Raw genomic sequence first — 18,166 nt, 5'->3', positions numbered from 1 at the left:
TGTCATTAGTTAGATGTATTTCTTTTGGTCTTAATAAAAGAGGTTTTACCCTATGGGGAACAAATTGGCCTTGACCTCCTGGTCAAAAGTAGTTGTTTTTTTTTTATTTTCTTTTTCTATTTTAGCCTCTTCCTCCCAATTGGTTGAAACTACAGATGTTTCCACCATGGCCAGTTTGTTAGAATTTCTGAATGAGGCTGAAGGAAATTTAGGAGTGTAAAATCAGAGATGGGAAATCTAGAGGAAGACATTTAGACCCACCCAGACCCACCCAGACCCACCCAGACCCACCCAGCCTGAACAGAATTTGGCCATTTACCTCTTCTTCACATCTTCAGGCTTGACAAGCACAAATTTCATCAACCACTGACTGAAGATGATCAGAAAAGAACAATAACATACATACACATGGAATTTTTTGGTCATTCCCCACCCAAATAAAACAGCAATACAACCATTCATAATGTGTATGAAATCTAGAAACAGTTTAGCACACTGGAGGCCACATGCAAATACTATGAATTTCACATAAGGGAGTTTGAGATCTAGAGTGGCTTCTGGAACCAGCTCCCCAGAAAGGGAGAATGGACCCTGGAAAGGGAATTGGCTAGGAGTTGTTTTCTCTGTGAGATCTCGAATAATCTTACTCTTTTTGTGAAGAATGTTAAAGAATTTTACATCAGTGTAACTTTACAACTTACACATCCAGATTGTAATATCTAATAAGGACAGTGATGTGCTAACCTGGGGAGGTTTCACTGCTATGGTATTTAAAAGAGGAAAATCTCTCATCAGCTTTTGGAAGGTTACTTGAGTATTGTCTTAGCACACATGGTATTGGGGAATACAGAGTGTGGTGGTTTTCTCTGTGATGTTATCTATGCTTGCATTGACTGCCATCTATGATTTACATAAAATGGCTCAGTAGCAGTAAATTCAGGCAGTTTTGATGTGAAGACTTTTGTGAGTTACCCAGGATTGACTTTGTGTGTCAGTGTTCCTACATTTTGAAGCCACATTCCTCCCTCCGGATTTTAGTACTTGTAAGAAACACAGCTTAACTTGCTTGCTAGGATTTTTATATGACTAGATAAAGAGCATCACTCACTGAGGTTTTCCTCAGTTGTCCATGGCATACTTTCTTTGCTACCTTATAAATCACAACATGGCAGGCAGTAGCGAGACAATGTCTCCGTGAGATCACTCCTGTCTCAGTGTGAGAATGTGAACTTGAAATACACTTCATGTGGCTAAAGCTCTGTCTGTGGAGTACCAGGCCAGAAATTTTACATTCTCCTCATGCCCTCAGAGCTTCACAGTGCTGCCCTTCAGTTGCCCAAATCAAAGCCGTGTTCCTCAGCACCCTTTCTGCAGTTTCTCCATGTCCTTGGCACTGCTGCCTGGCTCAGAATCCCAAAGCTTATCACTAGGACTCTACAGGCCACAGCACCTACAAATTACCCTGCCCCCTTGGTCCTCTGCTCAGACAATTCACTGGAAAAGCTGTATACATTAGATACACAGACAAACAGACAGACAGACAGATACACACACACACACACACACACACACACACCTCCCTTCTCTTCTCTTGCAGCTGCTCTTATCTAGATCCTGCCACCTATAACCCTATAACCTTTGCTAAAGTCCAGGAGGTAACTCTGAATGAACAGATCCAAAAGTCAAGACCAATTGCTTACCTCAATGAACCCAATAACTACATTCAACAGAAATAACTGCATCTCTCTTCCTACAGAGATTTCTTTTCTTGGTTTCTGAAAACTCTTCTCTTTAGGTTCTGGCTGTTATGTGCATAGTTGATGGTTTTGTTTGTTTGTTTGTTTGTTTGTTTGGTTGGTTGGTTTTTGTTTTTGTTTCCAAGACAGGGTTTCTCTGTACAATAGCCTGATTCATTTTGTAGACGAGGGTGGCTTTGAACTCATAGAGATACACCTGTCTCTGCCTCCCAAGTGCTGGGATTATTGGCTTACTTTTTATGACAAGGTTATATTGTGCAGCTTGCAATTAAGATCTTGCTTTAATCCCTAAATGCTACTATGTAGAACCATACTCTTCTCTTCCCTCTTTTCCATACCTTTCAGTTCTGCTTATACCCTCCAAAACTCAACACCATAATGACTATGCTCAGTTTCTATCTGTTCTCATGCCCAGCATCTTTTAAATCATGATGTAGCTCAGTCCTTTTCGGGCCTCTAGTTCCCTATGTCCAAAGACCTGGCCAGCTACTTGGATATTGAAGAGGCTTCTTCAAGGGCTTACAACGAAAGCACAAACATCTTCATCTACTTTCTTCTCCATCTCAGTGATAAGAGAAAGAATTGATGGAGTATCCTTGACCCTTAATCTTTCCTCATGCCCATGTCATCCCGTCCATATATACCACTAGTCAAAAAGATGCTTCCTAATGTGAATACTACCTTCATCTCTCCTCTTCTTACCCTAGATTCCACGTAATTCTCTTTACTCTTGTCTCACAGGGGATGCAACACTAAGGTCACATCATAGTTCAATCTAAATAGAACCACGCTTGCTCAGAGCTACTCAATGAGGCCACCTGGTACAATCTATGGTAGGAGGATTACATAACATCAACCACTCTCATCTCCGAACAATAAAATGAGATGAGGCTTTAGCTCACTTGGTAAAGTGCTCACCTAGCTTGCATAAAGCCCTATGTTTGAACCTAGTACTACATAAATTGGGCACCATGATACACACAATAATCTCACAAGTCAGGGACGGAGATAAGAGGATCAGGGGTTCAAGTCCTTCCTTGGCTTCATAGAGCGTTCATAAGTAACATGGGATACATGAGACCCTATCTTAAACCGATGATAAAGCAAATAATTAACAAACAAGCATAAACAGTCCCACTCTACTCCATGGCCCTCTGTAATTCTCCAGGTAAAGTTACCTGACATGGCGGGTTGTCCAATATCTTGTCCAGTTCTTTCCCTCACACTGTGATTATACCTCCTGTCGATCTCTACCACCGATGACAACCTAGCTGCTGATTGCTTCCAATTCCCTGTGTGGTATCCTGACATTACCACCATTCGCCAACACTGGTTTGGTCTTCTCAACCATTAAAGCTATTACTAAACTCCACTTCCCTGCATCCCTGCAGCAGCATCTCCTTCCATCACATTCACTATCTCTCTCTGAATTGCTCTTTTAGTAATCACCATCATTTCACTGTTGCTTGTTTATTACCCGCCTTTTTCAAGTCTGAACACACTCTCATTGAATCAAGAATACATTCTAGCTCTTATCACCTATAATGGGGCCTAGCACATGGAAAGAGTCACACTCATACTACTGTCAAAGCAGAGTGATGGCTTGCATGACACTCAGGCAAGGGAGGATGCTTGTGTATACCCAAGTTATGGTCTTAATTGTGCTCAGGCCCTGCCCAGACACACTGCTTACCATCTGGATCACTAACCTTCATGGAGAGACACTGAATCTCTTCTGGCATTTTGCATATAAGTCTTGTGATGAAGGATCCATTATTATCCCCAGGTATGACATCCAGAAAATGAGCTGCAGGCTGGTTAAGAAATTTCTGTCTTCATAAAAGGAGCCAAATACAGAGATAAGAGCTGGACCCACTATCGACAAGACTCTTCATATTAATCATTAGTGATCTTGGGACAGAACCAAACTGATTGTGAACTGATGGGAAAATTCATTTTTAAACTGAAAGCCATGCCTTATATTTCTCTGACTTTTCAGTTCTGTTTTGGAAACAGCTCGTAATATTGAGATGGTGGGGCTTTTCTGTTCCTTACCTGTGGTACTTCTCCATGCAACATGCTTCTGAAACCTCATGTCATAGTGGGTTTGGCCTGGGCTGCTTGGGAGTCGCCCAATTTATCTACTAGTTTAGAAATGTTTTTTGTTTGTTTCTAACATATAGATTCCCTCTCTTCTTTTCTGCAAAGCCATACACATCAGGACCCAGTGGAGAGGCCTTTCTAATGGGAACTCTTACACTAGCAAGCATCTAGGAGGCAAGGGGTGATTCTACCGCTTTCATCAGAAAAAAACTGAACACGATTCCATAAGTTCTATAAAGCAGGAGCTCTTCTTATGCACCACGTGAGGACTTGGTGAAAATTAAGCAGTATGTTTTAACAACATCATTCTGAAAATGCATGCAATGCACCCATATGCCTGTTGGTAATTCTTGCTGCTGTGAGAGTGAGATGAGATTTCTTTTTTACTTTAATTCTAATACTTTCCTTTGAATTCCATACCAATTAAAATGTGTGTCTTGTACCATTGAATCTTCATGAAAATCCAAATACCCACAATCTGAGTGCGAGCACGCTAGCGGGCACACGCGCGCGCGCGCACACACAGACACACACACACTCACACATGCACAAAACCCTCTACCCAGAACCCAGCTAGTGACTCATCCTGGAGCTTACAGCCAGCCTACTTAGCAGAGCTGTGCTCCCTGCTGTCCTGAGTGCTGTTTACTGAGCACTGGTGCATCAAACATGCTTAAAGTCAGCTTTATAAAGTCGAAAGTCTGGAAATAGGCCCCCTTTTCTGTCTTTTGAAACAAGGTTAGAGATGACTCTCTAACTCCATGGAGGCTTTGTGCAGTACTCCCTTTCCCCTTTCTGCTTGTCCCTCTCTGCAGCTTCCAGACAGAGCCATCAGTTAGTTCAGTTCTGTCCCTGCTAACTGGTTTGAGTGCACTGCTATGGTGCTTTTGCAATCATTATACTGAATATGTGTCCTGAGCCTTGAGAGCCTGCAGCTCTGGAAAAGGATGAATCTGTTATCTGAGGGTATGCAAGACAACTTCCAGATTCAGAAGATAAGATGAAAAGAGGCATGATTCAGACATGCCTATGCTCCAGTTAGGAGAGGCATCTAGCCTCGAGTACAGGAAGGAGGATGAAAAGGTCCCTCTTTGTGGGACAAAAGGCCAAATTGGCACACATGTACACAAAGATCTTTCTCCCTGTTTTTAAGAGCTTGCCTTCCATTGCCAATTTAAACATATTGTATTTCAACATGTATTTAAATTGCAACTCCCCTTTAATAAAATTAAAATACAGTTTTCCCTTTCAATAAACAAATCTCTATGCTAACACCAGTAAGTAAATGAAATCTGGCGTTACCTATGGAGCTGATAATCCTCAAATGTGTCTTGCAATTGTCACTGGCCTGTCAAGTCTGATAAACTGTGATTTTTAAATGTTGACAAATTAATTCTAGTTTAAATTTATCATTATATAATTTGGTGGCACTTAGATCCCCATGCTGTTCCAGTGCTAAGTTTTCTACAGTGTTCTATTTAGATTGCTGGTTTCATTAAAATAACTATAATGGCTTAAGTAATTTCATGAATCTGGATGGGCCATGGCAGAGGCTAACTATAAGGCCTTGGATCAGTTGTATGCTTGAGCCATGCCCTGATCTATAATTCACAATGTATACTAAAATTAGAAAACTATTGAAAATGAACTCTTGGTGATTAAATTTAGAAAAAGATACGGAGAAAGACAAATAATTCTCTTGGTATTTTCAAAGCAAGTTTGCATTAAATATCTTATGTAATCATCAAATATACTTCCCTCTTCACAAACGAATCTTCTGTTGCTGAATGTGCAGGTTTTTACAAATGTGGTGTGTCAACCTGTACCTGTGCAGAACTGTATATGTTGCCTCTTTCTCATTCTCCCCTGCCTGAGTTTGCATAGAACTTCTTACTCCTGCCAGCTCTCAAGTCTCCTGGGCATACTTAGGAGCATCAGCAGTTCTCTGACTAAGTAGTGATCAAACCAGGACCTTTGTAACTTCCCTTTTCAACTTCCTTTGAAGCTCAATTACAGAAATCCTTTCTTTGGTGGAGGGATGATGGGACAGAGAATTTGTTCAACCTGTTCCCATCCTCAATTTCAGAGTACCGAAACTCCTTTTAAAGCCCAAAATGAACAATACATTTCAGGGCCATATCCCCCTAGATTGCTTTGACATATTCCAAAATTGTAGTCAAATAAAAAAAAAAAGCACAGGGTGAGACTGAGCAAAATGACCCAGAGCAGTACAGAGTGAGGAATCTCAGCAGGTGCTGGCTGGGTAGAGCTCCCTGCCTAGATGCTTATCCATCCCACCTTGCCAGCTACAGAATGGGGCTAATGACACTGAGCTCATAAGACGGCTCCTAGGACTGACTTAGAACATTGTATTGGGTACTTTACAATCTGTCAAGACCTAAAGTCAAGGAAATGTTATGAAACTGGCTGGGTTTCAACACAATTATTCCTACCTACAATTAGCCTGAAAGCAAGCAGAACCTCATTTAAGAAGAAATAAGTGGGGGGCTTGTCTTATGTCTTATGATGTGTTCTGTGTGCAATGAGGCCCCCAACACATATACAGCAGAGGACTGCTGGGTCTGGACTCAATCAGAGAAGATGCACCTAACCCTCAAGAGACTTGAGGCCCCAGGGAGTAGGGGGGGTCTGGTAGTGTGTGTGTGTGTGTGTGTGTGTGTGTGTGTGTGTGTGTGTGTGTGTGTGTATACATTCTCTTGGAGACGAGGGTCATCTGGGAAGGAAGTATGGAAAGTGAAACAGTCAGAGGGTGGACCAGAAGGGGGATTAAGTCTGAACTGTAAAAATGATTAAAGAATAAATAATAAAGAAAGAAAGAAGAAGAAATAAGCGGGGGCTTGATATGTCTTATGATGTGTTTGGTGTACAATGTGTGCTGCTTGGCTCCACAGCATCTGGTATATAATTGCACTCGTAGGAATATCTTCTTTCTTGTTAATTATTTTATTTATTTACATTTCACCCATTGCTGCCCCCTGTTGAGTCCCCCTTCCACAGTTCCTCATCCTACTCCCCCTCCCTCTTACCTCTAAGAGGGTGCTCCTCTTCTCCCTCCACTCCGGGATATCCCTTCCCTGTGGCCTCAAATCTCTGGAGGATAAGGCCTATCTTTTCCCTCTGAGGCTAGACCAGGCAGTCCTCTGCTATATAGGTTCAAACTAGGCTGTGTATCTTCTAATAGAAACAAGTTCCAATACTTAAGAAATTTCCAAACTGAATGTGTTCTATACAAGAGAATCTAGAGCAGGAAAATCAGAAATGATGTAAATGTCCTAAAGCAGGGAAGTAGATAATGTCGGCCCACTTTTCTTCTGCTACAATATCTATCCGTTTTGTACTCACACAGCCTACAGAATATGGAATTGTGGAAGGATAGGGCCCCAAACCAACAACAAGCTGAATTTGCAGTAGAACCCAGACACGTACAATACATACAAGAGCAAACAGCGCTAGGAACCAGAAGGGGAAGAATGATTACCTGTGAGTTGGTACAAGTTCATAAACTAGTCTGCATCTCACACATTCTCTGCAGTTTGTAAGTATTATTTTATAATAGACTCTAAAACAATGAAAATATTCCTATCTAAAAAACTAATATCTTCTCCAACGGTTACTGCTTTTGAGAGATTGAGGGCTATCCTCAGACTTAATCAGAATTTCCTCCCAGAAACTGACAATCTCAATCTACATTTTGTAGAAGACCTTATAAATCCACACAAATAAGAAACTAACTAAATTCATACACATAACATTCTACTTCAGACTTGTATCTACCAGAAAGGTTTCCCTGCCTTATTCTAGTCACAATACTCAAAATTATTGTGCTAAATCCTACAGACTGTATGTTACCAAGACAGCACAGCTCAGCATGGGCATCACTTCTAAAATATCTCCCAGTATACATAGACTATCAGAAAACAAGCCAACTATTTTAATGTATTAATTTGCAGTGGTGAATATTCATGAGATTTCATTCACACACACCTTCCATTCAGAAAAGCAATGGGGAAACTACAATTTATAGGATTTAATAAAGAAAAGAAACTTGCAAGGAAAAACCCTCATATACTAGATTGAGAATCAATGAGCCAGGGCTGGGGAACAAATTTCCCAGGCATAAGCAAGGCAAGAATAGCACTCAATAATGAGGGTCTCACACATCGTTTATGGTGTGTCTTATAACCAATGACAAGTACAACCTACTAGACAGAGTGTGCTACTCAGTTTCAGAGCCAAAGTTCCCAAGCATTTGACCTGAAAAACAAAAATGGACTCTAGAGCATATTCTGCATGGGTGCAAATGATAAATGGACAGAGGATTCACAGGACTGGGAAACAGCCCACAAAGACAACTTTTTTTTTTTCCTGTTAAGAAAAGATGTCCTTGCTGGAGAATGACATTTCCTGCCTGTGCTCTCGACATTCTCTGCCTTTCTGACTCTTCCAGTTTGAACAGAGGAAGAGAGATGAACAACAAGAAGAGAAGGTGAGGGAAAAGAGTGAGAGACAAAGCTAGACCTATAGAAGCAACAGAGACAGATATGAGAAAGATGAGGCAAGAGAGGAGAGAAAAGAAGAAAGAGAGATGAGAGGGGTAAGAGAGGAGATGAGAAGAGATAGGGAAGACAGATGGACAAGGTTTTCTCAGGTGCTCAGAATACATCTTAACTGCCCCAGGCACAAGCACAAACCCTCGTGGGAACTTTGTTCACCAGAGTGGGGCTGTGAATACCTGCCAAGTAGCCGGTATACTAGCCATATGAATGGAAACAGGTGACTGTGCCCTGCAGTCCTTTAAAAGTATCCGAAGTGTTCCCTTGGGAAAGAGCACTGGTAAACAGGAAGTGAAGCAGCACACTCTGTGCAGTGAGAGTACTTCAACCTGCAATCCTTCTGATTAGCCAGGACAATTTGGGGCAGTGAGGGACACAGGAGAGAAGAGGAACACTGATTGCCTTCTAACCTCATGCATCTTGAGTGTGAGGTATTACTAGTTTGCCAAGGAAAGGTTAGCATTAGTACAGAGACACTAAAGGCACAAATGAAAGAGGTCAGGCGAAATGACATTTCCCGAATCTCGAGGGTAACCCAGGCATAGTTTATGATCTCTGTACATGGCTCAGGCCAAGACTATTGTGGATCCCTTTCCATGACACAGGCACTAGCCTGGCTTGAAAAATAAAAATCAGTGGCATAATGGACTCAAGGAGAGGATGGAAGTGTGGCACACTTGTCTAACAGCAGCAGATGTCCTTAACACACATGAACTTCTGAATCTCTTCCAACCCAAGTAGGAGGAAATAGCTTCCTTTAAGCCATCTTCTGCTTCCACTTGTAAAAATCCTCTTTTCTTTTGTCTAACTCATTTCTGAGACCCTGCACCAGAAACCGCCTTGCTCGGGAAGAAAGCATGGGACAAGACATATTCACCACAAACCGAAGGGTACAGGACTGCAGAGGTGGCAACCAAAGGGTTGTCCTGTTCTGCAGGGCTTCACAATAGCACAAGCCCCCAAGACCACAAAATGAAAGCACTCGGGATAACTTACCCAAAGTGACTGGATAAGGTCATGGAAATACAGAAGACAAGGAGGGTTTGGGTCATGATAAATCTAGAGAGCATTCCATTGTCCATTCCCAGTAAGAATAATAGTCGAAGCAGATGAATTTGGAAGAAAAACTGTTCTTTCCTCCAACTTGATCTTGACGCTGAAAGTAGACAAAAGGGAGAAGCACATAAACACGGATGTTCCCGTCACTACAGTGATTCCAACCATGCTGCTTCCACAGTGAAGCTGACAAAGACTGAAGCCTGGCCCTTGTTACTAGCAGACTGTGCCAGCGCAGTTTGCACCATCTCCTCTGGGCAGCAAGGTGGTGTAAAAAGGGGACAGTTGCCGCTTTAGTTCACTTTTACAGAGTGTACAGTCGTTTTAATAGACTGCTTGCATCCCTTAATATTGTACTGTTTTAGCAGGGTATAAATGACCCAATTATTAACATAGGTCTCAAAGTTATCTGACAATTGCATCTATCAAATCCACAAGTTAGATAAATTTACCTTTCTGAAATATTTGCCACACGTTCAAAGCCAGCAAGCTGCTTCTTGTTCTGCAAGGTGCTGAAAGTGTGTGGGAAGAGGGGGAAAGGCACATGTCAGAAACACGTCTTCTATAGGATCGCAATGGTAGACTTGCCGGTGAGGGTCAGACTTTTTGGGTTGGCATTCTGCCCCCAGGACTACATGGCTTAGTAATCACGACACTTGGAACATATCTCTCTTCTTAGCTAGACGCTGGTTAGCGCAGTGGTAATCCAAGCAAGCACTGACCCAGCAGCAACCTTAGAGAAGGCACATAACATCTCAACATGCGCATAACGCAAATAGATGCTCAATGCACACGAGCAAGCCAGAGTTCCAAAAGAAGCACATTTCTACGGAGACACCCCCCAACCCCAAAGTCCAGAACTGAAAAACCACACAACAGGTACTTCCATCTCGAAGGATAAGGCCCTCTGAGATTCCCTTCAAGAATAGAAGGCTGGCATGCGGTGGTCGCCTGAGCGAATCCTAGGGCTCGGCGCCGGTAAGCCTGGAGAGTCTAGGCGGCGAGCACGCGGCGCCGCATGCAGGGAAGCCCGGGCGGTGCCTTCTGCTGCCCCTGAGCCCCCGACTTCTCGATCCCCACAGCGAGACTGCTCTCCCTGGGGCCCCCCAGATCCCGGTGCGAGCTCACCAGTGCTGGCGCACAGCGCAGGTGGGATAAGGGGTGGCACTGCGGAGCCGCAGCCTCCGCCACCCCGCACCTGCTGCCGCTCCGCAGCGCCACCGGACACCTCTGGTGGTCCTGCCCTCAGGCTCGTCCCTCCAGACCTCCTTAGCCCCCAAGCCCGCCAGCTGAGCGCTCGGCAGGCAGCGCCTTCTTCCTCTGCTGCGCGCGGTGCAGTGTCGGCGCAGCCAGAGCCCGGCCTCGAGCAACCCGCGCGACAGGCGCGCGACACCAAGTGGGGCCCGCGCCCACCGCGCGCCCCTGCTCCTGAGCGGGAGCCGCCTTCCAGGCCGGCGAGCTCCACGACGGCCGCAAGCAGCAGCTCTCGGCTGTCCACCGCGAACCAGGAGGCGCTGCGCCCAGAGCCCCGTCCAGCCGCGCCACCGGATCCCCTGCCCTCCGTGCTGGTGGCCTCTGCAGTCTCCGGGCAAAGTTTGCACTGCGGGATCCGTGAGCGCCCAACTGCTCTGCGCTCTTCCCGGTTCTGAGGCCGGGGTGCCTGCAACGGTGGCCGCCGCAGCTCCTTACCCTACGCTCGGGCCCCGGCTGGCGAGCCGTCGGCGAGGGCGCATCCTGCTTCGCCGCCGCCCACTGTCCCTGCGCGGCTGGCTGGTGCGGTGTCACCGCCCCATGCTGCCGGAGCGAACTTGCCCGGCGCTCGGCGCCGAGGAGCCCCGGAGCCCCGCGCTCCCGCTGCCGCCTTGCGGCTCTGTTCCGCGCCGCGCCTGAGGCCGCGCGTTGCCCCGCTGCAGATTCCCCCAGCGCCCCCGGCGGACTCGCGCTCGCTCTCACCTCTCCAAAGCACCACATGTCGTCTCTGGTTTGAGGAACGTCCCTCTGCCTAGGCGCCCGGTAGAGGCCGCCAGACTCTCATCAAATGCCCGGCCCCCCGGCCCCCGCTCAGCCCAGGAGGAGGGCATGGGAGCTACTGTCTGACCCGCTTCGGGAAAGACCATGTTTCTGCTGAAGTTGCTTGTGGGCATTGGAAGCATATTTGGTTCCTCCTGGAATAACCGCTAGTCACCTTTTAGGACAGAGGAGGAAAGGTGTGGGGACTGACATCAGCATCTGTAACCTAGGTGGATGCTTATGTCAGGTAGGATGGCCAGCACTTTTTGTTCTAACTCAGGAGCAACCTTGAATTTACCCAGCCATTCTTTTCAGAAAGAAACTGGTGCAAGAGAACCCTCATCATTTAATTCACGAAGAGTAATTATTGCTGGATCTTATAATGAAACCCTTTCACAATAGCAGGGCATGTTTAGGACGTTAGTGAAGACTCATTCTTCATGATAAGCTATAGCATCTTTAATGCAGATACAGGGTATGGGGTCGCAGATATAAAAGTAGGTCACAGGCGGTGCAAAGCTTTTCTGTGCCCCTCTGGGGCCTGGAAGGAAGACATTACCTTCTCAGCGGGCACTTGTGGTTGATTAACGTGTTGGTCCAATGTCAGTATCATAGTTTATGTGAGACAAGGGCAGCCAGGACCAATTACGACTGGGCAGAAAAGGCCCTTTCAAATGCTACACAAACTGGATGCGGAGGCAGCTCCTTTCTCTACTGCAGTGTGTTGTTTCCACTGGAGTAAGCTTAGAGCTTGCTTAGCGTACAGAAAGCACTGGGTTCCATTCCCTGCACTATGCAATCCCCGCACTGTTGGCATATGCCTGCAATCCCAGAACCCAGGAGGAAGAGCAGAAGATCAAGGTTATTGTGCAGTCTACTGAGAGTTCTATGCCCTCCTGGTATCCATGCTAACCTGTCCAAAACAAAACACCAGAAAAGACTTAAATCGAAACCCTGGAGTTTGCTTCCGTGTTGCAAATTTTGTGGGGCACAGACCGTTCAGTGACTTCTAAGTGACAGCACGAACAGTCAAATCTCTCTCTCCCTGTTGGATCCTTCTTTAACAGCGCTGAGCAGAAAAGCCCACCCAAGCCTCTACCCATTCTCCAGTTGGGTCAAAGTACTTAATGGCACTTTTACACATTATAGAAACTCTGATTTTTTCCAAAATGAGAACCTGTAAAATTACTTCAGAAACAGGATATAAGTATTACCTTTTTGCACACATGTAATAGAGCTTACCATGACTATACAGTTAGCCATAGTCTTAAATGACTCTGAGCCAAGGGGTTCTTCTTGATAGAATATATTCATTCATTCAAGTGGCTTTTCTAAGATGGATAAATTGCACACATGCATTTCTCCATTTGCTGAGTTCTCTGAAGATGTGCCACTAAGATAAAGTTCCCTGAGTATTCTATAGTTAAGATTCTGAAGGTCCCCTGAAGATTCACGTTCTAGAGTCTTGATTACCTGCTAGTGAGGCAGGTGGGGACTCGTGTTAGGTGCTGGGCCATCAGAATTGTACCCTTGAAAGGGAATAGAGGGCAACCCCTCCTCTTACTGGTTGCTCCTAATGAGCACCATCCTGAACCCTGCCTTCCCAGCCACAGAGGACTATCTAGCCACAAACTCAGAGGCAATGACACGGAAATCCCTAGGACTCCTCCCCAAAGGGACCTTTCCTTCTTGCAACTTGTCTATTCTGACTTTTTTTTCTTCATGGTGGATGCAAATATAACATAATAATTAAAATCACCAAATTTTTAAAAAGTCAATTTGAATTTATAACTAGCTTAATATGCTTTTCACTTATTGTGTGTTAATTCTAGATTTACAAATGCCAAGGCATCTGCTATTCTCTTGACTAAACAGCATAATGCAAGCAGGAAGATTTAAACAATTAGTGAGTGGAAAGCTGAGCACAAAGTGGCTAGGACTATTTTGGAAAAACAAAACCATGTACTAATGGAATAACTTCTGTGTTTTTTCATACTAATGAATATTAATTCTCCATGAACTAAATATTAACTGTCAAGCTTTCTTTTGACAGACTACATTTGCTATTTCAGTGTTTTGGGCCATCACTTTCATGACAACACATTTAAACATAAAAATGAAAATTATGATCAATAAGATCAATTACTTAAAACTAAGTACTTGGAACTGAGTATGGGCACACACCTAGAAGCCCAGTACCTGGGCAGCTGGAGGAGAACTGTGATTTTGAAGTCAGCCTAGGTTACACTGTCTCCAAATCAAGCCATCACCAACCAAACCCTTGTGTGTGCTCATATTACCTAAGTTCCTTCTCCCTTCCTATGATGAAGTGGTGTCACACTCTCCCCAGCAATGTTTACATGATACTCAGCACAGTTATAAGACAGTTATAAAATATTCAACATAGATGGAGCTGAAAGAATGATGACCAAGAACTCAAGGCTTACAGAAACATTAAATTCCAGAAATCTATGTAATGTTCTTTCAACAAATTGGGGTAACTTTGGATGCAGTGTTTGTCCTGGTTAATAATGATCTATTGGCCACATTCCTATTTGTTCATTAGCAATTCTCCTTTTATTGAATGAAATTTAACATCGTAGCTTTAAGTCTGAAAAACAGTAGAGGGCACCCCAGTTCCACATAACCCCCATGTTGGCTCATTCTGCATTTTATTTCTAATGTGAAAACCTAAAATAGTTGCTCTCAGAGTAGCATACATTTTACTGAAAGAAGTACTGACCCTGTATCCCAATAATACAATAAAATGTGTACAACAGAGGCTGGGTGGTAGCTGTGTTTATGTAGACGGATGCAGAATCATTACCTAAAACATGACAGGTACATCATATTAGTGAGCCTATGTGGAATCTTTCTTTCAGTGCCTGGCTCATTTTACTTAGCATCTCTGTCATGTCATCCATGTTGTCACAAACAGCATGACATCCTTCATTGTTAATGCTAGAGAATATTTCAAATAACTTATACATTTTCTTTATGCTTTCAATGATCAGCAGACATTTATGTTACCTTCCATATTGTGACTATTATGGAAAATGTTGAAATGGACATGGAGGCATAGATACCTTTTCAAAATGAGCATTATGGAATTTATTTTTAGATATATACCCCAAATGGGAGCAGGCATGGAAATATAGCTCAAAGGAGAAGAAACTGATCAGCTTGCATGGGATATAGATGTTGTATTAGCATGTCACCATACATATGTGGTTATGTGTGTATGGATATGTCTGTGTGCATATGTGTATATGTGAGTAGGAATACATATATATATATATATATATATATATAAATATATATATATATATATCACTGTAACACTAACTAGAAACATCGTGTTGGATATTTAAAATTTGTTGAAGGGGTGAACTTTAAGAGTTCCTAACCTCACACAAGGACAGAGGATGAGACTGCAGGAGACAGGGCATACACTATGTAGACATATTCCAAATTATAAAGTAGATCGACTTAAGGGCATAGCACATCAATTATCAGTGATACCTCACAGAAAAAACCCATGAAGCAGAGCCTGGTGGAGGCATGCAGTACACTGCAAGCTAAGAGTCCACATGTGTGGAATGAGAAACCCAAGTATGAAACTATACATTTTCTTTGTGTTATTATGAAGACTCCAGTGCAAGGTAATGTCACAAGAGATGACCTGAGCTGGGTGTACAGGGCCTGGGCAGGAGATGAGCATGGATGAAGGAAATGGTTTATTCCTAAAAGTTGTGGATGCTTCTAAAGAACTCTGATGTCACAAGTACCAGACTAAGCAAGAATCACATTGGCAACTATCATAGAGCAAACATGAGGAGGGAAATGTAGTACAACAGCAAACAGGTGTAGCAAGGCAGCACAGGGCAGCCCTGCATGCACTTCTGCAGCAGCTACCTCACTGACAGAGAGAGACGATCACAGAGTATTTCTTTTAGTATCACTTTTGAAAGATCATCTTCCCTATGAAGAATTCCAGCCTAACAGGTGTTTCTGTGTGTTTGCTAAGGCTCAGTGTCACTGTATTTGGATGCAACCCATTCCTAATAAGTCAACTGTTGTTCTCTTAAATGTATATGCCCTCCCCTGACTTCCAGATTTCCCCTTTATCACCACTTTCAGCATCTCTCAATATCCTTCTGTCTATCTATCTATCTATCTATCTATCTATCTATCTATCTATCTATCTATCTATCTATCTATCTCCTCTATATATATATTCCGCCCCCATTCTCCCTGTAAGTTTAGATTTAAAATCTTGGAGCCTTGAGTCTTGGCTATTTTCGCTAAAAATATTCACCAAATTAAAAAAAAAATCCATTATTTCTTCCAGTCCCGATTTTTATATCACCATCTCCTGTTTCCTGCTGTACCCACAGGTCATGGACCATTTGAGTAACTTCTTTCTCTGGACACTTTCTATTTCTAAGCCTAGGTTTACTAATCTTTCCTTTTGAGTCTGAAGGGCTGCCCTGATCCTGCCTAATGTGTCTTTTACTTCAACTGTTGCATATGTCATCTCTGGGGATTTTTCTTTTTATTATCTATGCCCCTATCTGCCATGTTATGTTTTGAATTAAACTTTAGCACACATTTATTATAAATATTTAGCGGTGTCTGTCAGTCCCATCATTGCTGGTGTTTGTTGCTAGTGTTGCTAGTTCTTTTGCTTATGGATCGTATTTTTCTGCTATGTGCATGGCTGCTGACTTTTTTATTTTATTATGAATCTTTTGTTAAGTGTATGGTTTGATTGTCATCCTTTAACGTTTGTGTCCTTTGGAGCTAGGGAGATGGCTAAATGAGTGGGGAGCTTGCTGTACAAGTGTGAGGATCTGAGTTCAGACTTCAAGCATCTAGAGTAAAAAGCCAGGAGTTGTGGTGTCCACCTTTAACTCTACACTAAGGATATGGAGACAAGCGGTCCTGGTGACTTGGTAGCCAGCTGATCTAGCAGAAATGGCAAGTTCCAGGTTCTGTGGCACACCTTGTCTCAAAAAAGAAAATGGAAAGTGGTAGAGAAACACACTATATCAACTTCTAGAATCTGCATGTCCATGTATTGGTATATCCATGTACACATACATGCACACGTCACATGTATACCACACATGTGTATGCACATACAACACTATACACCTATTCACACAGCACAAGCACATGCAAATTTCATATAATACACATACACATTTAAACACATACATGCACTCACACACCGTTACATACCACGCATGTACAAACATACATGCATGTATCACTTATATTCACACAGTACACATGTGAACACATGTAGATACTGTAAACACATGTACACACCACACACATCCATACTAAAAACTAAGGCTGTATGTATTTTAATAAGGAAATGAAGTTAAATCACGTGAATGAATATCAACACAATCACAAGCATTCAAGCTCTACAGTAACTAATTTGCAGTGGCTTCAGTATAGAACTAGTTTAGTCCCTCACTAGTGTGTGCTCCCTTCAGTTCTTCCATCAAAGACTCAGGTGTCCAGAGCCTGTCTCTTCAGCATGTCCCAAGGAAAGGTGATTTCTGGAAGCTGCTCATCAGACTGCTTCATGGCCATGCATTATTCAGCTTCCTGGGGTTTCCTGCATGAATACATAACAATGTGTTCCTGTCTCCATTTACCAACATCTTTGAGGACTTCTGCATCCAGTACTTGCTAATTTTTCTGTCTGATACTTTACCTTACAAGTTACACTCAATCTGATAAGCATGGGTAGTAATTTTCTCCTATGGGCCTTTGTGACAATGAAATAAAAAAGGGACTTTTGCCATACATAGATATGCATTGTTTTCTTTCTTTTGGTTATTAGAAACCCTCTTGAAAGCCAGGCATGCTGGCGTGCACCTGCAATCCATGCACTTTGGAAATTAAGGCAGAAAGATTATGAGTTCAAGGCCAGCTCTGGCTACACAGTGAGATCCTGTTTCAGAACAAAAAAGCAAAACAAACAATAACATAGGACAAAAGGAGGAAAGTTCCTAGTTTCTGGTCTATTACTGTAACAAATATGAATATCAAAAGCAAAATGTGGTTTATTTCCATTTACAGCTGATAGAAGCCAAGGCAAGAAGTCAAAGTAGGAAACTGAAGGCTGAAAATAAACCAGAGACCATGGGGAAGCACTGCTTACTGGCTTGATCCTAAATGGCTTGTAAAGCTTACTTTCTTATGCAATACAGGTCCACCTGCCCAGTAGTGGCACCACTCACATTTGACTGTGTCCTCCTACATCAGTCATCAATCAAGAAAATGTTCACAAACTTACCTACAAACCAATAGGATGGGTGCATTTTCACAATTGAGTTTCCTCTACCCAGATGACCTTAGGTTGTGTCAGGTTGACAAAAACTAGCCTGCATAGTTACAAGATGTCATCAGTAAAGATGGTACTGTCATCAGCTGAATCTTAGGTTATCTGTAGTGGCCTTTTATAATCAATTTAAAAAAAAAGAGTTGTGTTTGTTTGTTTGTTTAATCTCACTTTTCAACTTTCTTCAGAAAAACTAGCCCTGAGCTAATTTATCTCTTCTTCCTCCTGTGGTGCTGGCACTCTTCTCCAGTCAATTGTACAGCTCAGCATTGTTTTATACCTTTAAACCTGGTTTTCTAGGCCAG

The 18,166-nt window shown here is 43.1% G+C and overlaps 1 protein-coding gene across 6 annotated transcripts in view; it reads right to left on the bottom strand.

The window, feature by feature from the left end:
• The window catches only part of Gabra5 (gamma-aminobutyric acid type A receptor subunit alpha5), a 102,006-nt gene extending 90,519 nt beyond the window's left edge, over nucleotides 1-11,487 (bottom strand). Inside the window, exons 1-3 of one of the 6 annotated variants that reach the window (XM_029480225.2) lie at nucleotides 11,444-11,474; nucleotides 9,943-10,002; nucleotides 9,431-9,590 (exon numbers count right to left, since the gene is read on the bottom strand). In XM_029480225.2, coding sequence (XP_029336085.1) covers nucleotides 9,431-9,516 — 86 coding nt within the window. In that variant the 5' untranslated portion in view covers nucleotides 9,517-9,590; nucleotides 9,943-10,002; nucleotides 11,444-11,474. Of the gene's footprint in view, nucleotides 1-9,430; nucleotides 9,591-9,942; nucleotides 10,003-10,618; nucleotides 11,139-11,179; nucleotides 11,374-11,443 lie in introns of those variants that run through there. The other 5 variants (XM_029480224.2, XM_029480222.2, XM_021167136.3 and 2 more) reach the window with 5 other exon arrangements.
• Between the last annotated feature and the right edge of the window lie 6,679 nt (nucleotides 11,488-18,166).

The sequence above is a fragment of the Mus caroli genome, unplaced genomic scaffold, assembly GCF_978045245.1.
Source record: "Mus caroli unplaced genomic scaffold, Mus_caroli_1 scaffold_8, whole genome shotgun sequence".
Classification (NCBI taxonomy): domain Eukaryota; kingdom Metazoa; phylum Chordata; class Mammalia; order Rodentia; family Muridae; genus Mus; species Mus caroli.
The sequence above is the reverse complement of the archived record's forward strand: the minus strand, read 5'-3'. Positions and strand labels throughout refer to the sequence as shown.